This window comes from Nomascus leucogenys, chromosome 11 (genome assembly GCF_006542625.1).
Source record: "Nomascus leucogenys isolate Asia chromosome 11, Asia_NLE_v1, whole genome shotgun sequence".
Taxonomy (NCBI): domain Eukaryota; kingdom Metazoa; phylum Chordata; class Mammalia; order Primates; family Hylobatidae; genus Nomascus; species Nomascus leucogenys.
Window position 1 is genome coordinate 55,453,673 of NC_044391.1, and position 25,012 is coordinate 55,478,684.

Genomic DNA, 25,012 nt, shown 5'->3' on the forward strand with positions numbered 1-25,012 from the left:
GTCGGTCGAGAGCACCCCCAGGGTCACTCTGTTTGTTGCTGCCTAAACTCTTTCAAGTCGCAGCCCAGGCTCTGTGAGCTAAATGCAACTAGTGGAGAAACGGGACAGGGCGTGTGTGTTCGGGGGTGTGTGTGTGTGTGTGTGTGTGTGTATGCGCGCGCGCACGCGGTGGGGGGAGGAGGGGTGACATCACAAGGCAGGCCCCTCCAACTCTTTCCCCTGTGTGTGGGGGGACTCAGGTTGCCTACTGCTCTAGTCCAGGACCAGAGACCCCCAACTATATAGCAGGTAAGAGTCTTGAGGGTCACCCCAAGAGTTTTGGGGAAGGGTCTCCGAATACTTAGGAGATGACAACCGGAAGCTCTCAAAGCCCCAATAGGGGTCCCAGCGCCCCCTTAGCTCCAGCTTGGTTTCTTCCACTTTCCAGAGAATTGGGGTATTGTCTTCTGGAGAACCGGGTGGTCGGGATCGTGGACCTAGGGAAGGGGCTTTTGCTGGTCCGGGAGCGCCAACTGGGGGTTCATGGGTGGAAAAACTTTCGGATCAAGACGGGGTATAAGGCTAGAGGCGTGTGCAGAGGAGGGGACCGACGGAACGGGGACCCAACTGGGTCTACGTGGGGGCGGGGGCGCTTGTGGACTTCCACCAAATAGTTTGGTATGCAGATGAGATGTCAAGCAGCATGTAGATGAGTTCAGTGTTCTTTGGCTCTCGGGTAAGGTTCTGAGTCGAGCCGAGTTACGCTCCCAGTTCCTAGGCACCGCTCAGTGATCGGGCCTGGGGAGCTGCGTCCCGAGGAGCGGATCCAGGTATAAGGGGCAGCTCGCCAGCTGGGTCAAGCGCGGGGGAGGCCGTGGGTTGCTGTGAAAGGAGGGGCAGTGCTGCGGGGCGAGGGTGGGGGCCAGCCGGGGCACCGTCTCCTCTGCTCCACCTCCGCACCGCAGGATACAAAGGGGCCTCTGTCCTCGCAGCTGCCGGCACGGAAGGGATCAGGGCAGTGACTCTTCTGAGCTCCCTGGTTTTGTCTGCAAGGGAAACAGACTATGTGTGGCTCGGTGGCTGCCCTCCATCTCCCAGGAATACGAAGCCTAGGAATACACCCAGAGCAATCCTGAGAGTCTGCCCTTAGTCTGCAGGCATTGGTGCAGAGCCCACTTGCCTTGCTTCCAGCGGTGCAACCTGCGGGAATCCCATTACCACACGCGGAGGGAGGGGCCTTTAAATGGCGCGGCCAGTACTTCCTTAGGACCGCCTCCTTGGAGTCGACGCAGCGCTAGCTGGACTGGCTCGTCTCTCAGCCAACCGCTATTTCTTTTCCTTCCCGTCTCTTCCCTGGTGACCCAGGAAGTGGAAGTAGGCCCAGGTCGGCGGCGGCCGCGGGGACGGAAGGCGGAAGCAGAGCGTGAGCGGGAGGCGGAGCCGGGAGAGCGGCTCTCGTAGCTCACCATGGCCCCAGGCCGGGCGGCTCGAGGGGGAGGAGTTACCGCCGTTCTTCGGTACGTCCGTTTTTTTTTGTTTGTTTTTTTTTTTGTTTTTGTTTGAGATGGAGTCTCGCCCTGTCGCCCAGACTGGAGTACAGTGGCACGATCTCGGCTCACTGCAACCTCCACCTCCCGGGTTCAAGCGATTCTTCTGCCTCAGCCTCCCGAGTAGCTGGGACTACAGGTGCGCGCCACCACGCCTGGCGAATTTTTGTATTTTTAGTAGAGACGGAGTTTCACCATATTGGCCAGGCTGGTCTCGAACTCCTGACCTCGTGATCCGCCCGCCTCGGCCTCCCAAAGTGCTGGGATTACAGGCGTGAGCCACGGTGCCCGGCCACCTTTGTCCCTTCTACACAGCCGGTGGGTTCCCTGGTAGTCTTTCTTAGGGGCAGCCCTAAGCTCCGCCCCCAGATTTTCCTCCAGGGCCGCATGGCCCCCACCCTTTACTGGAAGTCTGTGGCCCCCTTTCCGGCGGTCTTTCCCATTTTCCTAAGAGTGACCCACCCTCCCCCGACCACATCCTTTACGGTACCTCCCTGTTTCCCTGATTGAAGGTTATAGTTTTCTGGGGAAAGAAGAAAAACTTAAGTGATTTGGAGGAGAGGGGAGGGAGCAAGCAGGGTTGTGGTGAGTCTAGTTTTGGCTTACTGCTAGGAATAGCGAATGCCCCAAAAGAACTTGGTAAAACAAGGGAGGTGGATGCATTAAATGTGTCCACTATTTAAGATTGTTTAATTCCTCTCTTGGTCTCATCCTTGACTGTTTCCACCTTGATATCTGTTACAGGCATCAGAACACACCATGATGGCTGTGACCTAAGACCCTCAGGAAGCCCCGGGGTCATGGCCCAGAAGCACCCCGGAGAAAGAGGGTTGTATGGAGCCCACCACAGTGGTGGTGCCTCCCTCAGGACTTTAGGACCCTCCGTGGACCCTGAAATACCTTCATTCTCAGGACTCAGGGACTCAGAAGGGACTGCTCCTAATGGTACCCGCTGCCTCACAGAGCACTCTGGTCCTAAGTACACACAGCACCCAAACCCAGCCCATTGGTTGGACCCAAGCCATGGCCCCCCAGGGGGTCCAGGACCACCTAGAGATGCAGAGGACCCTGATCAAAGTGAGACGTCTTCAGAAGAAGAGTCAGGAGTGGACCAGGAACTCTCAAAAGAAAACGAGACTGGGAACCAGGAGGATGGGAACTCTTTTCTTTCCATTCCATCTGCTTGCAACTGCCAGGGAACACCTGGAATTCCAGAAGGGACTTACTCTGAGGGAGGAAATGGTTCTTCTAGCAACTTTTGCCACCACTGTACCTCTCCAGCCTTGGGGGAAGATGAGTTGGAAGAGGAATATGATGATGAAGAATCTCTCAAGTTCCCCAGTGATTTTTCACGTGTGTCCAGTGGAAAGAAACCCCCATCCCGGAGACAGCGGCACCGCTTTCCAACGAAGGAGGATACTCGGGAGGGTGGACGTAGGGATCCCAGGTCCCCTGGTCGACATCGGCTGGGTCGGAAACGAAGTCAGGCAGATAAGCGCAAAGGCCTGGGATTGTGGGGAGCCGAGGAACTATGTCAACTTGGACAGGCAGGCTTTTGGTGGCTGATTGAACTGCTGGTATTGGTGGGAGAGTACGTAGAAACTTGTGGCCATCTCATCTATGCATGCAGGCAACTGAAAAGCAGTGATTTGGACCTTTTTCGAGTTTGGATGGGAGTGTGGACAGGGCGGTTGGGGGGCTGGGCCCAGGTCATTTTTCAGTTTCTAAGCCAGGGGTTTTACCGTGGAGTAGGACTGTTTACTCGTTTTCTTAAGCTGCTGGGTGCTTTGCTGCTCCTGGCTCTGGCCCTTTTTTTGGGCTTTCTACAGTTGGGATGGCGGTTTCTGGTGGGACTAGGTGACCGGTTAGGCTGGAGGGATAAGGCCACCTGGCTCTTCTCTTGGCTGGATTCTCCAGCCTTGCAGCGTTGCTTGACTCTGCTGAGAGACAGCAGGCCATGGCAGCGGCTGGTAAGAATAATTCAGTGGGGCTGGCTGGAGTTGCCTTGGGTCAAGCAGAATATTAATAGGCAGGGGAATGCACCTGTAGCTAGTGGGCGCTACTGCCAGCCTGAAGAGGAAGTGGCTCGACTCTTGACCATGGCTGGGGTTCCTGAGGATGAGCTAAACCCTTTCCATGTACTGGGGGTTGAGGCCACAGCATCAGATGTTGAACTGAAGAAGGCCTATAGACAGCTGGCAGTGATGGTGAGTACCCTTCTGTTTCCTGTTCCTCTCTTTTGTTCCCATATTTTGTTTTTGTTTTTTGAGATGTAGTCTTGCTCTGTCGCCCAGGCTGGAGTGCAGTGGCACAATCTCAGCTCACTACAACCTCCGCCTCCTGGGTTCAAGCGATTCTCCTGCCTCAGCCTCCCGAGTAGCTGGGAGTACAGGCGCCTGCCACTGCGCTTGGCTGACTTTTTGTATTAGTAGAGATGGGGTTTCACCGTGTCAGCCGGGATGATCTCCATCTCCTGACCTCGTGATCTGCCCGCCTCGGACTCCCAAAGTGCTGGGATTACAGGTGTGAGCCACCACGCCCAGCTGGTTAACATATTCTTAGGAAAGAGTCATAAAGACTTTTTGGGCCAGGTGCAGTGGCTCACACCTGTGATCCCAGCACTTTGGGAGGGCAGGCTTGGTGGCACATGCCTATAGTCCCAGCTACTCGGGAGGCTGAGGTGGGAGGATCAGTTGAGCCCAGGAGGTCGAGGCTGCAATAAGCCGGGATCATGAACCTACAGTCTGGGCAACCAAGCCAGACCATGTCAAAAAAAAAAAAAAAAAAAAGATATTTTCCCCTCTACTATGGGATCTGATCTTCATTCCATTTTGTTTCTTTGTCATGAGATATATTTTTTGAACCTAGTGTATTAGGCAGTGTAGAACTCACTCACCTGGAATATCTAGGTGAAGTCCCTCTAACTAGAGTGGGAAAAAGACCTATTCAGAGAGCACCTCAGTTGCTCTTCCCTGAACAAATGAGGGTTTTCTTTTTTTTTTTTAAACATGGGGTAACCCAACTATTTCTCCCAGAGAAGCATATATGGACATAGTGTGGGAGGGTCAGGGAGTGCATGTAAGTATTTTAGCACCAGGTAGGAGAAAACAGGCTGTTTCAAGATCAGCAACTCAGAATAGGAGAGGGAAAGAAAATGGAGGTGTATGCATATGTATGTCATACATGAAAATATGGTTGCTTTTATTGATAAGAGGGTGTGCAGGGCCAGGCGCGGTGTCTCATGCCTGTAATCCCAGCACTTTGGGAGGGTGAGGTGGGCAGATCACAAGGTCAGGAGATCCAGACCATCCTGGCTAACATGGTGAAACCCTGTCTCTACTAAACATACAAAAAAATTAGCCGGGTGTGGTGGCGGGCGCCTGTAGTCCCAGCTACTCGGGAGGCTGAGGCAGGAGAATGGCGTGAACCTGGGAGCAGAGCTTGCAGTGAGCCGAGATCGCGCCACTGTACTCCAGCCTGGGCGACAGAACAAGACTCTGTCTCAAAAAAAAAAAAAAAAAAGGGTGCGCAGATGGCAGTTGTCATGCACCTTATGCTTGAGGGAAATGGTTTAATACAAGCATGCAATCAAATTGCATTAGAAGTAGTTATTAGGTTGATATTAGATAACAGATTGTTACTGCTATTTCTGTACAAATAAAACTATTATGAATATAAGTAAGGTGTGTAAATTGGAGGCCTACTTACACTGGAGTGTATGGAGCTGGACTGGTAAAACATCAGTGTGCAAATTACCTCAATGGCTGCATGACACCAAAGAGGAATGGGCAACTAAAGTTTCCATTAATGATTAAAGGTACAGTAAACCACCACACCTGTAACTTACCAAAGGACTGAATTAATTTGGTGGGAAATGTATGCCCCTTAGTAGGTAGCTTGGTATATTCTTTTTTTTTTTTTTTGAGACAGGGTCTCACTCCAGTTCCCCAGGCTGGAGTACAGTGGCAGGATCTCAGCTCACTGCAGCCTTGATCCCCCAGGCTTAGGTGATTCTTCCACCTCAGCTTCCTGAGTAGCTGGAACTATAGGCGTGTATCACCACACCCGGCTAATTTTTTGTATTTTTAGTAGAAATGGGGTTTCGCTATGTTGGCTAGCCTGATCTTGAACTCCTGGACTCAAGCAATTTGCCTGCCTCTGCCTCCCAGAGTGCTGGGATTACAGGCGTGAGCCACTGCGCTTGGCCTCTGCTGTATTCTTAGAGTGGGTAACAATTGTTTACTCTCATTGTTACTAATTCTACTAGTAGTAGAGCTCTTTTCTTACCTTCTTTTAGTAGACATCCTGTTTTGGAGAATATTATTAACAAAAATTCTCATTTTTAATTTCTCTTAGAGATGTAGTTAAATTCCCCTACCCTCAAAACATCTATCCCTATACCCCAAAGATCTCTCTTGTCCTGGACCAGATTGTCTCTGAGCTTTTATTGAACCTCTCACTGCCTTACTAAGCCCTAGTGTGAACATGACTAAAAGGCTGTTCAATTAGCTTGGGAATGTGGGAAATTTAACAGCATTTTAGTTATTTGGCATCAGTCAGGAGACTAGCTTTATCTCTGCATTTCTGGGGAATGGGGATGGGTACAATCAGGAAGCTGTAGGAAGAGAGGATATTACTTGTCTTGGAGAGAAGGCTGAAAAGTACATAAAAAGTCTCTGAGACCATGATAATGCTATTTCATTTCTGGGACTGAAAGGCATATCACTGTAGGAAGTTTTGGCTATGAGAATTTTTTAGTTAAAAAAGAAAGAGTTTCAAGATGTAACATCTTTGGAACTCTTATTTTATGTGCCAGAGACCAACTGTCCCTATTCATCTGGGATTGAGGAATTTCTAGAGGCATGGGACTTTTTAGTGCTAAAACTGGGACAGTCTCAGGCAAACTGGGATGATGAATCCACCGTAGTACCTGACTCTTTGCTACATACTTAATATATATTCTTATTTAATTCTCCCAACAATCCATGATAGATATTCAGGCTGGGTGTGGTGGCACACGCCTGTAATCCCAGCACTTTGGGAGGCTGAGGTAGGCAGATCAGTTGAGGTCAAGAGTTTGAGACCAGACTGGCCAACTAGATGAAACCCCGTCTCCACTAAAAATACAAAAAAATTAGCTGAGCGTGGTGGTGCATGCCTGTAATCCTACCTACTAGACAGGCTGAGGCAGGAGAATTGCTAGAACCTGGGAGGTAGAGGTTACAGTGAGCTGAGATCGTGCCACTGCATTCTAGCCTGGGCGACAGAGCGAGACTTCATCTCAAAAAAAAAAAGAAAAGTTAGATATTCAAGGTAATATAGCTAATTATAACAGAGCCATGAATTGAACCAGATCTGCAGAGCCAGAGCAATTAATCATTAAGCTACACTGACTCTTCAAAAGGGTGATGAAAGAGAACCCTTTGATATGAGAATAAACTCAAGGTGGGGAGAGGGTTGGAATGGATTTGTAATGACATCTGTCTTGGTAGGTTCATCCTGACAAAAATCATCATCCCCGGGCTGAGGAGGCCTTCAAGGTTTTGCGAGCAGCTTGGGACATTGTCAGCAATGCTGAAAAACGAAAGGAATATGAGATGTAAGTTGGAGATGGGAAATCATCAGATAATGGTAAATGAAAAATCCTCAATAGCAGAGGCATCTGGACTTGGGGGTGGAGGCTCGTTGAGATGGAGAGAACTGAAGTCACTTGTCTTTCTCGCTAGACAGGGGCCTCAAGAGGCCAATTGATATGTCTTCCTTTGTCCCTCCCTCAATACCTTCTGACTTACAAAGCATTTCTTCTATTAGGAAACGAATGGCAGAGAATGAGCTGAGCCGGTCAGTAAATGAGTTTCTGTCCAAGCTGCAAGATGACCTCAAGGAGGCAATGAATACTATGATGTGTAGCCGATGCCAAGGAAAGCATAGGTATGAAATAGAAGGAGAGGGATGGGACAATCACAGCTCAGGGATTATGTAACCAACGATCTTCCTAGTGAGTACTGGTAATTATGAGTTACATCTGTATCTCATAATTAGTAAAAAGACCCTTAAGTTTCTACCTTTGTCATATTATCAATAGATTGACAATTTTAATTAGCACTAAGAAAAATTAGCTTTAAGACAGAACGTTGAAGGGATATGAAATACTAAGTGGGGTAATTTTAGATGTTTCAGCCCTATTTGTGAATAATAGTAAGACTACTAGCAGTGCCCTAGGTAGGCTTGACAAATTAAGGAACTATCCTTTTGTTGGTTGCAGGAGGTTTGAAATGGACCGGGAACCTAAGAGTGCCAGATACTGTGCTGAGTGTAATAGGCTGCATCCTGCTGAGGAAGGAGACTTTTGGGCAGAGTCAAGCATGTTGGGCCTCAAGATCACCTACTTTGCACTGATGGATGGAAAGGTGTATGACATCACAGGTACTCTCTGTCCTCTAGAAATACAGGCTCATACTTCCTGATCTTTTATGTGCTCTAAACTGCGATGTTTTGGCTATTTCTCATGTTTATAGAGTGGGCTGGCTGCCAGCGTGTAGGTATCTCCCCAGATACCCACAGAGTCCCCTATCACATCTCATTTGGTTCTCGGATTCCAGGCACCAGAGGACGGCAGAGGTAGGTGGTATTTCTGTCAATAATCTATCCACTATTTCAGTTTTGAAAACGGTTTCAGGTGACCTGCTTTTTAGGACACCCAGGGGCCTTGTTTTCTAGGAAGTTTGGGAACTGATAAGTATATCTAACTTAGGTAACCATATGACTCTAACATCTCTTGCCTTATTTCTTGTTTTACCTCAGAGCCACCCCAGATGCCCCTCCTGCTGATCTTCAGGATTTCTTGAGTCGGATCTTTCAAGTACCCCCAGGGCAGATGCCCAATGGGAACTTCTTTGCAGCTCCTCAGCCTGCCCCTGGAGCCACTGCAGCCTCTAAGCCCAACAGCACAGTACCCAAGGGAGAGGCCAAACCTAAGCGGCGGAAGAAAGTGAGGAGGCCCTTCCAACGTTGACGCCCCTTCTCTTTCCTCAAATCAATGTCAGGGAGTCAAAAGGGCTGTGTACAGCACAGGATGGAGTTTGATTTATCCCTCCTCCCCCAACACCTAGGAACTGAATCTTTTTTTTTTTTTTTTTTTGAGATGGAGTCTCGCTCTGTTGCCCAGCTGGAGTGCAGTGGTGTGATCTCGGCTCAACTGCAACCTGTCTCCCGGGTTCAAGCAATTCTCCCATCTCAGCCTCCCGAGTAGCTGGGATTACAGGCATGCACCACCACACCTGGCCCAGCTAATTCTTTTTTGTGTTTTTAGTAGAGACGGGGTTTCACCATGTTGCCCAGGCTGGTCTCGAACTCCTGAGCTCAGGTGATCCAACCGTCTTGGCCTCCCAAAGTGCTGGATTACAGGCATAAGCCACTGCGCCCGGCCTGAATCTTGTCTTTTGACAATACCAAAGAAATAGGGGGTAGCTAGAGTAAAGAACCTAGGGCCTGGACCTGGGCTGGACAGTATATCCCTTTAGGTGTGGGAACTGGGTATTTCCCTGGGGTCTGTATGCCTTTGTCTTGTCATTTGCTTTTAGGGCAGATGACACTTTTTCCCACCCTTTTAAAGCTACAAGTCTGTCTTCTTTCTTGACCCATTTCAGGAGGCAGCCCTCTCCTTTACCCTGATATAATATTTAAAAGACAGAACAAGAAAGCATGTAGCCCTAATGATAGGAGATTACTGCATAGAGTTCAGAGTGGAAACTGAATTTTCCCTCAACTTTCACTTTGTGGGTAAATCACCCAATTTTAGGCTCTTTTCTGCAAGGATGGCCAAAATTAATCATTTTTAAAAAGTAGATTCATGCCCACTGCTCTTGGGTGAGGGGGAAGAATACGGGGGTTCCCAGAAGCCCCCATGTGATCCAAGGGTTTGTATTTTTTTTTAAGTTTGTTCATATTTGTATGTACATAACTATTTAAAGCCAGGGGATTATCTTTCTATAAATGTATAACTGGCAACCTGTATCTTCCCTCTTTGTTGCCCATATAGCCGGAGCCCTTTTTCTCATTTGAGAATCTCTTCCCTACTAAGTGTTAAGCTTAGAGTGAAGGGCACCTCCTACTGGACCAAAGGAGAGGAGATTGGAGAATTGTTTTAAGTTTTATACATTAGGTCAGTATTCCATCTTCCCACCCCCAGCTTTATAAGGACAGCTCTCTACCCTTCCTGATTAAACTGCAGCTATAGCTGAAAAAAATTATTGTAAGAAAAATACACAGCAAAACAGAGCTGGAAGGTGGTAGGTGTAAAAGATATGGAAAGATGTAATCACCAAACAAGCTGCCCAAATGGCTTCCTGCTATGGAGGAGAGTGATTTGGCCCTTACCTCACCTGCCTTCCTGATTCAAAGAAACTTGCCACTAGCAGGACTGGGCCCAGGAGCCCCATTTGCCAATCTCTTCTCTTCTTGGGAGTCTGGGAAAGGTTGTATAGTTCTCAGTCTTTCAAGGTGCAGAAGACAGTATGGAGAATAAGAGAAGGATGTTTTATAGTCCTCTGTTTCAGTGCCTTCCCCATGCCCATGGAGCTGTCCCAAACCCCATCACTCAGTATTTGTTGATGCCAAAGACACGAACCCCATGGAACTGGGGCAACTTCGGCAGCAGTACACTTAGCAATGAGGCTGTGTTGATGAGGAAGTGTGCAGCATCATACTTGGTATAGAAGCTGGCCAGGAGATAGCTGGGGAGAGAAAAAAATAGGGTGACTGAGGTTGGCCTTCTCTATCCATATTCTTTTTTTTTTTTTTTAAGAGACAGTTCTCACTATGTTTCCCAGGTTGGAGTGCAGTGGCTATTCATAAGTGTGATATGTGCAGTACAACCCCAAACTCCTGGGCTCAAACAATCCTTCTGCCATAGCCTCCCAAGTAGCTGGGACTCCAGGCATGCACCACAGTGCCCTGCTCTTTCTCTTCTATTTTAAATGACCAGTTTTATTGTATATAGTTCTAGATTATCTAAAACTATTCCAGCTATATCAACAGCATTTACTTTGGGGTTCAGGAGATAGCACCTTTAACTGGAGACTATAAGTCAGTATCTGTTAATTGTTAATGACATGGCAAATGACGGCTCAAGCTATTTCAGTCTGTATGACTGTTACAGTCCTCTTTCCTTCCACTCCCTACAGTGTTTTTGAAGATTAATATCAGTTCTGCCTTTATTTACTTCTTTTGGCAGTGTAAAATCATTTGGTTTTATTTGGCACTTATCTTTTCTCAGTCCCTTCATTTCCTTACTACCAAGGAGGCAGCAAGGAATGCTTGATTACAGTATTGACTGTAATCTACATTTTACTGCTCTCTGTAGACTTAGAACTAGTATACCATAATATCTTCAAAGGGTTTTAGATGGGTAGTCTGCTTTTTAACAGCTTCCCTATGGGCCTTTCTACCTGGCTCTTGGAGCTCTTTCTAACCCAGCATATCTCATTTCCCCCATAGACTCACAGCACAATAGGAGAGATGCTGAGGAACTTGCGGGAAGAGGTAAACTGGAGCCCATAGTCCATTTGCTCCCAGTGTGTCAGTAGCCGAGCCTTTCCTTGGTCAGGAGTCTCAAAGGGTGTCCCTTTCACCGTATGAAGGAAGACATACATAGCCTGGGAACAGGGAAGGTGGCAGTGTGAGGGGCAGAAAGTAGTTCTTCAGTCAAAGAAGTATGTTAAGATCCCAAAAGGAACACATAAATCCCCAAACAATTGGTGATTTTATTTTGCTTTTGGTTGGGAAACGCTGGGGTAGGTACAAGGGTGTGGTTTAGTGCTCACCAGGTTATGGATAACGTTGGTCAGGGTCCAGACAACAGGAATGCTGAAGAAGGGGATGCTGAGTAGAACCACATGCAGCAATCCTACCAAGATGATGTAGGCCAGCCAGATGCCTCGGCTATTCATCACTCGAGTGTTGGGGTTTACTTCGCTGTGTGCTACCCCCACATTCATCCTAGCCATAATGGGGGATCAGGCAGGAGTCCAACTCAGTTTTTTCTCAACCCCTCTTTGAGCTATCTCCCACTTGTCTCTCAGATAGCCCCAATCCCCTGAACTCTATTGGGAATGAAGAACTTACCCATCACGCAGAAAATAAAAACTGAAGACTTGGGGAAAACTTTAAAAGACAAGAAGAGTCCTTACTACATTTTAGAGACATAGTCATTTTTGCTCTGATCTTTACACTTCAACTGTAACATGAAGGTGTATGTGTAGGTTTGGGGCACTCACTTCAGAGAGCAAGGGAAATACGAGTATCTGACTTTTCTGAATAAGTTAATAACCATGAAGAGGTCACATACACCCAGAATTCCAGGAGAAAGTCATGGAATCATCAAAGAACCACTAAGAAGGGATGACAGAGTAAAGCTCACTCTGGTCTCCACTTTGCTCTCTGGGGTTTGTCCACCCTCCCTCTCACCTCCGTGGCATGTAAACAGTCTGCATCCCCATTACTTCTCTCAAGCGTGGGCACGACAACAATTTGCCCACGGTTCTGGACTGGGTTAGGAAGGGACCTGAGCTCAACGCCTCGAGAGCTGGAGCCTTGGCTCTGACTCCAGGGGCGGCAGTGATTATCTGAACTCGGATTTTTAAAATTGTGGTAGCTCTAAAGCTGATGATGTCCGGTTACGAAGCGGCTCTTGCCCGCCCCAGCCCCACCGCCAGTTCCTTAAGCCCGCCCCATGCCCCTCCCAGCTTCCTCCTCATGTTCATCGGTTTTTTCAGGGCTCCCTTCGGCGCTCCCCTCTCAGTATTTAGGTCACCGCTTCCTCGGCGCCCCTTTCGCCTCCCACCATTTTTCCTCAGCAACCCTTACAGTCTTCGCAGCCCCTACCTGCCAGCTCAGATCCCCGTCCGGCTATGGGCGCGGCGGCGGCTACCACACCTGAAGTCTCCAGGAAGTAACGCCTCCCCGTCTGCCCCTTTCCTATTGGAGGAACAGAATCAGCGCTGCCACCACCCATTGGTTGATGGTCTGTAATGCAGACGCACAGTTGGTTGCCATTTCTGTCGTTCGCAAGATACAGTGCCCGCCCCTCTCCCTGTTCCACCTTTTGAAAGAAGTGGGGAAAGCTGCCGAGAGAAGTGAGAGCGACGCCAGCTGTTGACCAATGGAAAGAGCTGATGGTATGGCGTGGGAGCAAGAGTGACAACGATTGGTCAGCCTTGCATCTCTACGCCTAAGGCGGGAGCTCCTGGAGGCGGAGGCAGCGGGTGGGGGCATAGTGGAGTGAGGGGTAACAAGATGGCGACCGAGACGGTGGAGCTCCATAAGCTAAAGGTACCGTGAATCGGGGAAGGGCTGAGTTGGACTTTTCTAGGAACTGAATTTTACAGGGTAGCTTGCGCCTTCTCCTACGTCTTCTCCGTGCAGCCTTTTCCACTTCGTTTCTCGGCTCCCGCCGTAGCTCTTTTGTACCACCCTTCCACACTACGCCTTCCCTAATTTCCCATTTCTCCTCACGGCTTTACTGCTATATTTATTTGTTATTTCTGCTTCCTTCATCATTATATCGTCCGTCACCCTTCCCCACCGGGTTGTGTAAGTGCCTTCTACCTGTTATACTCTTCGTTGCTTTTCAGGGCTGCATTACGTCAGTTGGTCCCTCCTTTTTGCCCCATGTCGGACCCAGGATCCGTTTTTCTTCCCTGGGATGATGTTTCCAGTCTGTCGTCCGAAGCTGAGACTTCCCTGTTAGCAAATGGTGGCATTTTTGTGTATTTCTGTCTAAATAGGTACCAGACACTCAGAAAATACTTCCACTCCCCTTTTCTAGGTGGGATTACGCCCCAAGCCGAATTTTGAAACCAGGGAGAGGCCTCTCAGAAGATCGGTCTCGCCTTAGAAGCCTAGGGTTGAGGAGGTCTTGAGAGTAGTAGAAGTACAGACACCTCAGATTTAAAAGTTTTCGAGTTCTCTCACGCGGCTCTCGGCCCGCCAGCCTTCCTCACACACCATCTCCAACCACCAGAGAGAACTCATACCTGCAATATTTGGGAAAAAACAATTCCAAGGTTAAGATTTTATCTGTTCCATTTCATGTCTCGGATAGGCCCTGCATCTCCTGGTGTTACCATTGGCTGGCACTAAATCACAGAAGCTATTTTAAATTGTCTTATGAGAATCTTGGTAGTTTTTTCACACTTAGATATATAAAAAAGTTAAAAAATACATTAAAAAGAAAATTTTAAAAAGTATTTTCTTTTATGGTAAATTAAGATATCTTGATTAATTGTCTGTTTGTGGTTTCACAAGTAGTTTTCCCATTAGATGTTTTGGACAAACCAGGCTGATACAGCTGAAGCTGAAAAGTGATCCTTTAAAGCTTGAAGAGTTTTTTTGTTTTTGTTGTTGTTTAAGACAGCTTAAGGGTAGTAAGGGTAGGGAGAGGACCCTTCTTTAGTCACTTATTGGTTGACCCCAATTCGTCTTTCTGTGAAAGCTGATGTTTTTCTTGCTCTTGGATTCTAAACTCTATTAGTGGGTTTTTGTGTTATTCTGGAGTTATTGTTAACTTGATGGTACTGAAATGCATAGACTATATCAGTGGTCTCCTGATATTTATTGTGATGAGTTAAAAAAAATTGAGCAATCATCTCCAGTTTGTGTATATATACTGTACTTACAGAAATTGTATACTTCCGTACTGTTATAAAACATAACACAGAAAAGGAATTTTTGAATGAGATAAAAAGGAACTATGAATAGAAGAGCTAATATTTTCTTCCTATTTGTCCTATTTTTGCAATCCCTGGAGTAAGTCACCAGCTGCCCGATGACTTACTTGCATTTATAGATTGTGTTGGTTTATGGAGTTCCTCCTTCCGTCAAATCTGTATTTATCAGGTCTATATTAAATTTGTATTTGATTGGATAAGTAACTTTTACATAAAGTCCTCTGACCTGATTTCAGTGTTACAGTCTAAGAGAACATTAGGCACTCCTGACAGCCTAAAAAGGACTCGCTCTTTAATCACATTTGCTTGTCTTTGCTTTTTCTCTAGAGTACTTCTTAACCTTTTGGAGGTCACAGATATCTTTGAAACTCTGATGAAAGGTATGGACCCTTTCCCCAGAAAAAGGCATGTACACATATTTTGCATGCAGTTTGAGGGGCTTCATAAAACTACCTTGTAGCCCTGAGGAGTCCATGGACCTCTGGTTAAGAATTCATGCCTTTAGCTGGGCGCGGTGGCTCATGCCTGTAATCCTAGCACTTTGGGAGGCCTAGGCGGGCGGATTGCTTGAGGCCAGGAGTTTGAGACCAGCCTGGGCAACATGGCGAAACCCTGCCTCTACCAAAAATGCAAAAAATTAGCCAGGTGTGGTGGCAAGTGCCTGTAGTCCCAGCTACTGAGGAGGCTGAGGCACAAGAATCGCTTGAGCCCAGGATGGAGGTTGTAGTGAGCCGAGATGGTGTACTGCACTCCACCCTGGGGGACAGTGAGACTCTGTCTCAAAAAGGAAAAAAAATCTCATGCCTTTGATTCTGATTTTTAGGACAGTTAATGTTTGGTTCCATTGGTGATCTTGATGCAATGATCTTGACTTCTGGGTTGACTTGGGGTTTTATTGCCTTTAAAAAAAATCTTGGCTGGGCACAGTGACCCACACCTGTAATCCCAACTCTTTGGGAGGCAGAGGCCAGGAGTTTGAGACCAGCTTAAGTAACAGAGTGAGACCCTGTTTCTACAAAAAAAATTAAAAAATTAGCTGGGCATGGTGGTGCACACCTGTACTCCCAGCTCCTCAGGAGGCTGAGGTGGGAGGATTGCTTGAGCCTGGGAGGCTGAGGCTGTGGTGAGCTGTGTGATAATTGCTCCACTGCACTTCAGCCTGGGTGACAAAGGGAGACCTTGTCTCAAAAAAAAAGAAAATAAAAAAATCTCTCCATTGTCATAAAGAGAATTTTGGGCTTTGGTATGGAACCTCAGGGGAAGAGAATACCTTTTGAAGCAGGAAGGAAACATAGTATGTATCTGAGTTGATATGTAATGTTATATCAACCGCAAATTTCTGAGGATTTTGTAGAAATGCAGTCGTTCTTTTTTTTTTTTTTTTAATTGAGATGGAGTCTCGCTCTGTCGCCCAGGTTGGAGTGCAGTGGCAAGATCTCAGCTCACTGCAACGTACGCCTCCCAGGTTCAAGCGATTCTCGTGCCTCAGCTTCCCGAGTAGCTGGGATTACAGGCACGTGCCACCATGCCTGGCTAGTTTTTGTATTTTTAGTAGAGACAGGGCTTTACCATGTTATTGGTCCAGCTGGACTTGAACTACTGACCTCAGGTGATCCTCTTGCCTTGGCCTCCCAAAGTGCTGGGATTATAAGCATGAGCCACCACGCCTGGCCCATTCTAACACATTTGGAAAGAGAGATTGAACTGTGGATGAAAATGGCTTGAACTGTAACAGTATCAGATATCCAGTCAAACATCAGAAAAGGAACTATTGCAGAGGAGAGGAGAAAGTGGTAGTAGTGTCAGAGTGTTGAGAATAGTGAGACATTTGTATTGAAAAGTGAAGTGAGGAAATACATTGGTAGTTGAAGATAGTTTGGAAAGGAAAATAGGTAAACTATAAAGGTAAATCACAGTGATATTGAAAAGGGCTTTCTAAGTTATATAAGAACTTCTGGCCTTTGTCATGTAGTAAGTAGGGCTGGGAGCCTTTGGAAGTTGGAAAGGAGGAGCTTGATGTGATCAGCTTGTATTCTCTTGGCGGATGGGATTTGTAGGGGGAGCGATTTCACCACTTAGATATTTATTATAGGAGTCATTCCCCTGCTTAAAACCTTTAAATTATATCCCTGCCAGTCTCTCCAGCATACTTACTAACACTTCAACTACTGTGGCCTTATTTTATTTAATTTCTTCAGAATGGTTGTCTTCATCAGTTGCTAACACTTAGCATTTGTTATGTGGCAAAGCACTGTGAAGCCATTTACATACAGTAACTGATTTAATTCTCATAATAACCCTATAAGGTAAATACCTGTATTATCCTCATTTGAAAATAAGAAAAACTGTAGCTCAGAGAGAGTAACTGAGTAACTTGCCTTAGGTTGCATAGCTAAAATGTGGTATATTAAATCCAAGCAGGCTGGGCGCAGTGGCTCACGCTTGTAATCCCAGTACTTTGGGAGGCCGAGGCAGGCGGATCACCTGAGGTTGGGAGTTCGAGACCAGTCTGACCAACATGGAGAAACCCCATCTCTACTAAAAATACAAAATTAGCTGGGCGTGATGGCACATGCCTGTAATCCCAGCTACTCGGGAGGTGGAGGCAGGAGAATCGCTTGAACCCGGTAGGCAGAGGTTGCGGTGAGCCGAGATGGCGCCATTGCACTCCAGCCTGGGTGACAAAAGTGAAACTCCGTCTCAAAAAAAAAAAAAATTCCAGGCAGCCTGTGTCCAGAATTCATGTTCTAATCATTGCACACTGCTTCTCCCTCTTACCTCAACCTAGAACCTTCACATAAGCTGCAATTGGAGTTTTCTTTTGGCTGTAGTACTCCTGCTGCCCGTCCTCCCTAACACCTTTATCTAATTAATTACTACACCCCTTTCAGGTGTTTCACTCAAATATTATTTACCCAAGGAAGCTTTCTCTGTTCTATCCACAAACATGGTCAGGCCACTTTTTATATAATTTCATAAGACCCTGTATGTTCTTAAAAAATCAGCTAAACGTGCTGGGCACGGTGGCTCATGCCTGTAATCCTGGCACTTTGGGAGGCCGAGGTGGGTGGATCACGAGGTCAGGAGTTTGAGACCAGCCTGACCAATATGGTGAAACCCCATCTCTACTAAAAATACCAAAATTAGCCGGGCCTGGTGGCGTGCACCTGTAATCCCAGCTACTCGGGAGGCTGAGACAGGAGAATCACTTGAACCCGGGAGGCGGAGGTTGCAGGAGCTGAGATCACGCCATTGCTACTCCAGCCTGGGCAACAGAGTGAGACTCCGTCTCAAAAAAAAAATCAGCTAAACACTATCTGATCATTGATTGGCTTGTTCCCTGCAAGATTGTAAGCTCGGAATGGGAAAGGACTCTGTGTTTTGCTCATGATTATTTCCCTGTATCCAAGATAATACTTGATAATACAGTAGGTGCTCAATAATGATTTGTCGAGTGAATAAGCATGTCAAGACTTCAAAAGAATGGGAATGAATTTGAAAGACATTTAGGTTGTAGTAGAATTTCAAGTATTTATAGATCAGTTAGATATGGGAAAAATGAAAGATGACTCCAGGGTTTGGGCAGTGATACCTTTAGTCTGGGTTGGGAGGAGGAGAAGCCAGTTTTGCGCAGAAGAGGTAAGTTCATTTTGAGGCTTAGGTGTCTGTGGGACATCCACTTGGAGATGTCAGGTAGTCAGTTGGAAATGTGGGTCTTTCACTCAAGAGCTGAAAGGTGATGATGAAGACTTGGGATTTATTCAGAAAATATGGAGCACCTGCCATGTCCCAGTTACTGTGGATGCCAGAGATACAGCAGTGAACAAGACAGACAAAATCTTTGCTCTCATAGAGCTTGTGTTTTACTGAGGGAAGGCAAAATAAAAAGTAAAATTTATGGTATGTCAAATAGTGATTGATAAGGCACATAGAAAAAAATAGGAGAAAGGAATAGGGAGTACAATGGGAAGGGTATTGTAATTTTAAATAGGGTGACTGGGGAAGTCCTCATTAACAAGGAGATGATTACAAAAAGAGTTGAAGGACGTGAAGGAATGAGCTATGTGCAAAGTGTTAGAGGAATAGCACAAGACCAGTTTGGCTTATCAGAGTGAGCAATGGTAATAAGGTAATGGTAGGGGAGGGCAAACCTGCAGGGCCTTTTAGGTGGTAGGATTCAGCCTTTTACCCTTAGCGAGATAGGAAACCAATGGATGATGTTTGACTAGAGGAGTGACATGTTCTGACTTAAATTTTCAAAAGATCACTCTGTTACTTTGTTGAGAATAAGCTATAGTGAGGCAAGGGCTAAAGAATTTTGACAATAATCTGTATGAAAGAAAGACTAGAGTAGTAGCATTTGCAGTGGTGAGAAGGGTTTGATTCTGGATATATTTTAAAGATAATGCTGATAGACTTTGCTGCTGATTGAGATCAGGAAGTGAATTAGCCTTTGATATAAGTGGAATGACAAGAGGCCCAAAGAAGGAATCTTAGTGAATATTTACAGGTTTGGGTGGAAGAAGAGCTAGCAAGGAGGCTGAGGAGGAGAGAGTGAAAGAAAGAAGTGCCAAGACTTTGGCAGTTAATATTGAGCATAAATCAGAGACACTTGAGCTGGCATATTGGCCTACTATTTACAAGCTGTGGTTTGTTTGTTTTTTTGAGACAGTGTCTCGCTTTTTCTCCCAGGCTGGAGTGTAGTGGCACAATCGGGGTCACTGCAGCTTCTGTCTTCCTGGACTCAAGTGATCCACCTCAGCCCCTGCTCCCACCCAGTAGGTGGGAGTACCGGGGCACACCACCACACCTGAACTGTGTATTAATTTTTTAATTTTCTGTAGAGACAGAGTCTCCCTGTGTTGCCCAGGGCTGGCCTCAAACTCCTGGCTTTGAGCAATCCTCCCACCTCAGCCTCCCAAAGTGCTGGGATTACAGGCATGAGCCACCACACCTGGCCAAACTGTGTGATATTTAAGCAAGTTATTGGATTTCTTTAAGCCTAATTGTAATACCAACTGCTTAGGTTCCTTGTAAGGATTTTGAGTTCCCATCATATATGTTATAGGTGGTATAAGAATTTACAAACTATACGTTGACAGAACATGAAAAAAATGATTTCTTTTCTTTTTATTTTATTTTTTTATTTTTTTATTTTTTGAGACAGAGTCTCGCTCTGCACCCAGGCTGGAGTGCAATGGCGTGGTCTTGGCTCGGCTCACTGCAGCCTCCGCCTCCCGGGCTCAAGCCCTTTTCCTGCCTCAGCCTCCCGAGTAGTTGGGATTACAGGTGCCTGCCACCACGCCCGGCTAATTTTTGTATTTTTAGTAGAGACAGTGTTTCACCACGTTGGCCAGGCTGGTCTCGAACTCCTGACCTCAGGTGGTCTGCCTGCCTCAGCCTCGCAAAGTGTTGGGTTTACAAGCGTGAGCCACCGCGCCTGGCCAACATGAAAAAGATTTCTGATAAAATATTTTAATCAAAATTTGACCGGATGTGGTAGCTCCCGCCTGTAATCCCTGCCCTTTGAGAGGCCGAGGTGGGAAGATCACCTGAGGTCAGGAGTTCAAGACCAGCCTGACCAACATGGTGAAATCCCATCTCTTCTAAAAATACAAAATTAGCTGGGCACAGTGGTGCACGCCTGTAATCCCAGCTACTGGAGAGGTTGAAGCAGGAGAATCGCTTGAACTGGAGAGATGGAGGTTGCAGTGAGCCGAGATTGTGCCACTGTACTCCAGCCTGAGTGACAAGAATGAAATTGAGTCTCAAAAAAAAAAAAAAAGTTCAAGATCAGTTAACTAGAAGAAATCACAGGGCAAGCTGACCACAGTGGCTCACGCCTGTAATCCTAACCAACAGTTTGGGAGGCTGAGGCAGGAGGATCACTTGAGCTCAGGGGTTTAAGAACAGCCTGGACAACATAGTGAGACCTCATCTTTACTGGAAATAAAAAAATTAGCTGGCTGTGGTGGCATGCACCTGTGGTCCCAGCTATACAGGAGGCTGAGGCAGGAGGATCATTTGAGCCCAGGAGGTCGAGGCTGCAGTGAGCCACGATCGCACTGCTGCATTCCAGTCTGGGCAACAGAGCAAAACCCTGAGTCAAAATAAAAATAAATAGAAATCACAGGGCAATGCATGATTAATGTCAAATGTATGATGAGGGTAATTTGATATGTCCTTTCTCTGTGGGTTGGATAGGTAGAATGGAGAATGCTTTACTGATACTGAAAAATAAGATTTTTTTTTTTTTTTTTTGAGACGGAGTCTCACTCTGTCGCCCAGGCTGGAGTGCAGTGGCACAATCTCGGCTCACTGCAAGCTCCACCTCCCAGGTTCACGCCATTCTCCTGCCTCAGCCTCTCCGAGTAGCTGGGACTACAGGCGCCCGCCACCACGCCTGGCTAATTTTTTGTATTTTTAGTAGAGACAGGGTTTCACCGTGGTCTCGATCTCCTGACCTCGTGATCCGCCCGCCTCGGCCTCCCAAAGTGCTAGGATTACAAGCGTGAGCCATGAAAAATAAGATTTAAAAAATTTTTTGAATAGATAATCATGCACAAGTTCACAAAAGAGTATATGGTAAAAAGTTTCTTTCCTACACTTTTCCCAAACTAACTTCCTCTTCTCAGATTCAAGCAGTGTTAACTTACCTGTTTCTTCTCCAGGCATCTTGTTTATACACATTATACAGAGATGCGTGTGTATTATTTTTTACATTAATGTTAGTATCCTGCATAGAATGTTCTATAACTCGTTTTTTTTATTTTTTTTGAGACAGGGTCTCCCCTCTGTCGCCCAGGCGGGAGTGCGGTGGTGTGATCATGGCTTACTGCAGCCTCAACCTCCTGGACTCAAGTGATGCCCCCCTGCCTTAGTCTCCCGAGTAGCTAGGACTACAAGTGTGCACTACCATGCCTGGCTAGTTTTTTGTTTTTTGAGAGAAAGGGTCTCACTGTGTTGTCCAGGCTGGTCTTGAACTCCTAGGCTCAAGTGATCGCCCTGCATCGACCTCCCGAAGTACTAGGATGACAGATGTGAACCACTATGCCTACCTAGCTGGTTTTTTTTGTTTGTTTATTTTCTTCTTGGGACAAGGTCTTACTATGTTGCCCAGGCTGGAGTGCAGTGGCATGATCATGGCTCATTGCAGCCTCAGCCTCCCAGACCCAAGTGATCTTTGCACCTCAGCCACCTGAGTAGCTGGGACTGTAGGCACATGCGACTATGCTCGGCTAATCTTTTTTTTCAATAGCCTTACCGAGATATAATTCACGTACCATACAATTCATTCAGTATACCTGTTAAAATATTTTTTGTTTGTTTTGAGACAGGGTCTCCCTTTTCACCCAGGCTGGAGTACAGTGGCGTGATCTTGGCTCACTGCAGCCTCGACTTCCTGGACTCAGGCCATCCTCCAGCCTTAGTCCCTCAAGTAGCTGGGACTACAGGCACATGCCACCACGCCTGGCTGTTTTTGTATTTTTAGTAGAGATAGGGTTTCAACATATTGACCAGGCTGGTGTCGAACTCCTGGACTCAGGTGATCCGCCCACCTCTAGCCTCCCAAAGTGTTGGAGCCAAAACATTTCAAATCAAATCAAATCAATTTAGAAAAATGGGGTAAGATTTTATGTTCCTATTTTAAGTTTCGAAAGGTTTTAGTTCTGCTAATGTAATTGTGCTGAAATATGTGCAAAAAGAAATTACATCATTTTCAGCTATTTTATGTTTTTGTTCATCTGTTTCTCATTTATTCATTCATTCATTCTTTTGAGGCCAGGTATTGCTGTGTTGCCCAGGCTGGAGTACAGTGGTGTGATCACAGTTCATAGCAGCCTTGACCTCCCAGGTTCAAGCGTTCCTCCCACCTCAGCTTCCCTAGTAGCTGGGAACCACAGGTGTGTGCTACCTTGTGCGACTAATTAAAAAAAAAATTTGGCTGGGCACGGTGGCTCACGTCTGTAGTCCCAGCACTTTGGGAGGCCGAGGCAGGTGGATCACCTGAGGTTGAGAGTTCGATACTAGCCTGACCAACATGGAAAAACACAAAATTAGCCAGGCATGGTGGCGCATTTGTGTAATCCCAGCTACTCGGGAGGCTGAGGCAGAATTGCTTGAACTCGGGGGGCGGAGGTTGCAGTGAGCCAAGATCGCACCATTGCACTCCAGCCTGGGCAACAAGAGTGAAACTCCATTTCAAAAAAAAAAAAAAAAATTGTAGGAACAGGGTCTCACTCTGTTGCCCAGGCTGTTCTTGAACTCCGGGGCTCAAAGCTGTCCTCCTGCCTCAGCCTTCCAACATGCAGGGACTACAGGCATGAGCCACCATGCCCAGCCTCTATTTCCCTTTTAAAATAATGTCCAAGTATATGAGAAGAACTCACTATATAACAAAAGAAGTAATACAACATTATGTAAAAGCTGTATGTAGGCTGGGCACAGTGGCTCACGCCTCACTACAAATGATATATATAAATGTTAAGTGATCTGTAAGTGCTGGGATTGCATACGACTTTTATTTTCCTCTAAACTTTTCAGAATTTTCTAACTATTCTACAGTGAACATAATACTTTTATAACAAACAAAAAATTTAAAGTGTAATTAAAATCAAAAGACTTGTTCTCCAGGAAGTGGAAAGCAAATAACATATCAGTGTGAGAAAGATCAAGATTCTTAAAAAAATTTTTTTTTTTTGAGATGGAGTCTCACTCTGTCACCCCAGCGGAAGTACAGTGGCACGATCTCGGCTCACTGCAAGCTCCACCTCCCGGGTTCACGCCATTCTGCCTCAGCCTCCTGAGTAGCTGGGACTACAGGTGCCCGCCACCGCGCCCGGCTAATTTTTTTTGTGTGTGTGTGTTTTTAGTAGAGACGGGGTTTCACTGTGCTAGCCAGGATGGTCTCTATCTCCTGACCTCATGATCCGCCTGCCTCGGCCTCCCAAAGTGCTGGGATTACAGGAGTGAGCCACCACGCCCGACCCAAAAAAAATTTTTTTTAATAGAGATGGCATCTCGTGGTGTTGCCCAGGCTGGTCTCAAACTTCTGGATTCAGGCAGTCCTCCCGCCTTGGCCTCACAAGGGGCTGGGATTGTAAGCATGAGCGACCAAGATCAAGATTGTTACTTAATAAATGGACATTAAAGATCACTTATAATGTTATTTAAGGTGTGGTTCATAGGCCTTGGGGTGCTGGTCCATGAACTAGCTGTTCCTGGTTAGTGGTGAGATAAATACAAAAATCGAGTGTAAGCTTTTAGAAAGTTTTATAGCAGTTTGATGACACTGCTATATCCAAGTGTATGCTCATTTTTGTAGTAATTGATTTTTATCGTTATTGCGAAAGTATTGCTCCATGACCTGATTGGAATATTGTAAAAAGCGACCTTAGCAGCCTACCTATTTAAAAGTACATTGAGCTGGGCACAGTGGTGTGTACCTGTAGTCCCAGTTGGAGGTTGGGGTGGGAGGATTACTTGAGTTCAAGAGTTTAAGTTCAGCCTGGGCAACATGGCGAGACAACTGTGTCTAAAAATAAAGAAAATAAAAATGCATTGATTTGTGAAACTCTGAAATCTGAGACCAGTGATTTAGTACTTAATAAATATAAAGCACTTATTAGCTGTCAAGCACTGTTCTAAATGCTTTATAAACTTTTTGATTTAAGGCCGGGCGTGGTGGCTCATTGTAGGGACCAGCCCCACAGGGTCGGTGGGTCTCTCCCTGTGTGTGGCGACGAGAGAGTCTAGAAATAAAGGCACAAGACAGAGATAAAAGAAAAGGCAGCTGGGCCCGGGGGACCACTACCACCAATGCGCGGAGACCGGTAGTGGCCCCGAATGTCTGGTTGCGCTGTTATTTATTGTATACAAAGCAAAAGGAGCAAGGTAAAGAATGTGAGTCTTCTCCAATGATAGGTAAGGTCACGTGGGTCACGTGTCCACTGGACAGGGGGCCCTTCCCTGCCTGGCAGCCGAGGCAGAGAGAGAGAGGAGACAAAGAGAAAGACAGCTTATCCCATTGTTTCTACATATCAGAGACTATTAGTACTTTGACTAATTTACTACTGCTATCTAGAAGGCAGGGCCAGGTGTACAGGATGGAACATGAAGGCAGACTAGGAGCGTGACCACTGAAGCACAGCATCACAGGGAGATGGTTAGGCCTCTGGATAACTGCGGGAAAGCCTGACTGGTGTCAGGCCGTCCACAAGAGATAGAGGAGCAGAGTCTTCTCTAAACTCCCCGGGGGAAAAGGAGACTCCCTTTCCCGGTCTGCTAAGTAGCAGGTGTTGTTCCTTGACACATTTTGCTACCGCTAGACCATGGTCTGCCTGGCAGCGGGCATCTTCCCAGATGCTGGCGTCACCGCTAGACCAAGGAGCCCTCTGGTGGCCCTGTCCAGGCATAACAGAAGGCTCGCACTCTTGTCTTCTGGTCACTCCTCACTGTGTCCCCTCAGCTCCTATCTCTGTATGGCCTGGTTTTTCCTAGGTTATGATTATAGAGCGGGGATTATTATAATATTGGGATAAAGAGTAATTACTACCAACTAATGATTAATGATATTCATATATAATCATATCTAAGATCTAGTATGACTTTTCTTGTTTTATATTTTATTATACTGGAACAGCTCGTGTCCTTGGTCTCTTGCCTCGGCGCCTGGGTGGCTTGCCGCCTACAGCTCATGCCTGTAATCCCAACACTTTGGGAGGCGGAGGCAGGCAGATCACAAGGTCAGGAGTTGGA

The 25,012-nt window shown here is 46.5% G+C and overlaps 3 protein-coding genes across 7 annotated transcripts in view; 2 read left to right on the plus strand and 1 right to left on the minus strand.

Annotated features, from left to right (window-relative positions):
* Positions 1-199: 199 nt before the first annotated feature.
* Positions 200-9,540, plus strand: DNAJC14 (DnaJ heat shock protein family (Hsp40) member C14). 3 transcript variants are annotated; one of them, XM_030822483.1, is made up of 8 exons: positions 230-288; positions 1,345-1,496; positions 2,271-3,733; positions 7,019-7,125; positions 7,338-7,457; positions 7,792-7,952; positions 8,045-8,147; positions 8,331-9,540. In XM_030822483.1, exons 3-8 carry the CDS (start codon positions 2,327-2,329, stop codon positions 8,539-8,541), a joined length of 2,109 nt encoding a protein of 702 aa, XP_030678343.1. In that variant the 5' UTR covers positions 230-288; positions 1,345-1,496; positions 2,271-2,326; the 3' UTR covers positions 8,542-9,540. The 3 variants fall into 3 exon arrangements, with proteins under 3 accessions (XP_030678344.1, XP_030678343.1, XP_030678345.1); XM_030822484.1 differs by lacking the exon at positions 1,345-1,496 and having other exon boundaries at positions 200-288; positions 8,331-9,534; XM_030822485.1 differs by lacking the exons at positions 230-288; positions 1,345-1,496 and adding an exon at positions 1,822-1,844 and having other exon boundaries at positions 8,331-9,534.
* On the minus strand, positions 8,824-12,604 carry ORMDL2 (ORMDL sphingolipid biosynthesis regulator 2). 2 transcript variants are annotated; one of them, XM_003252848.4, is made up of 4 exons: positions 12,411-12,604; positions 11,351-11,525; positions 11,031-11,182; positions 8,824-10,261 (listed from the first exon to the last, which is right to left on the minus strand). In XM_003252848.4, exons 2-4 carry the CDS (start codon positions 11,522-11,524, stop codon positions 10,126-10,128), a joined length of 462 nt encoding a protein of 153 aa, XP_003252896.1. In that variant the 5' UTR covers position 11,525; positions 12,411-12,604; the 3' UTR covers positions 8,824-10,125. The 2 variants fall into 2 exon arrangements, with proteins under 2 accessions (XP_003252896.1, XP_012365813.1); XM_012510359.2 differs by lacking the exon at positions 12,411-12,604 and having other exon boundaries at positions 9,441-10,261; positions 11,351-11,691.
* Positions 12,605-12,642: 38 nt separating this feature from the next.
* SARNP (SAP domain containing ribonucleoprotein) overlaps positions 12,643-25,012 on the plus strand; it is a 66,790-nt gene continuing 54,420 nt past the window's right edge. For both annotated transcript variants that reach the window (XR_004032296.1, XM_030822490.1), the window contains exon 1: positions 12,643-12,857. Coding sequence is in view for 1 of the 2 variants with exons in the window: in XM_030822490.1 (XP_030678350.1) it covers positions 12,822-12,857 (36 nt within the window). In the remaining variant the exon portion in view is untranslated. The remainder of the gene's footprint in view (positions 12,858-25,012) is intronic.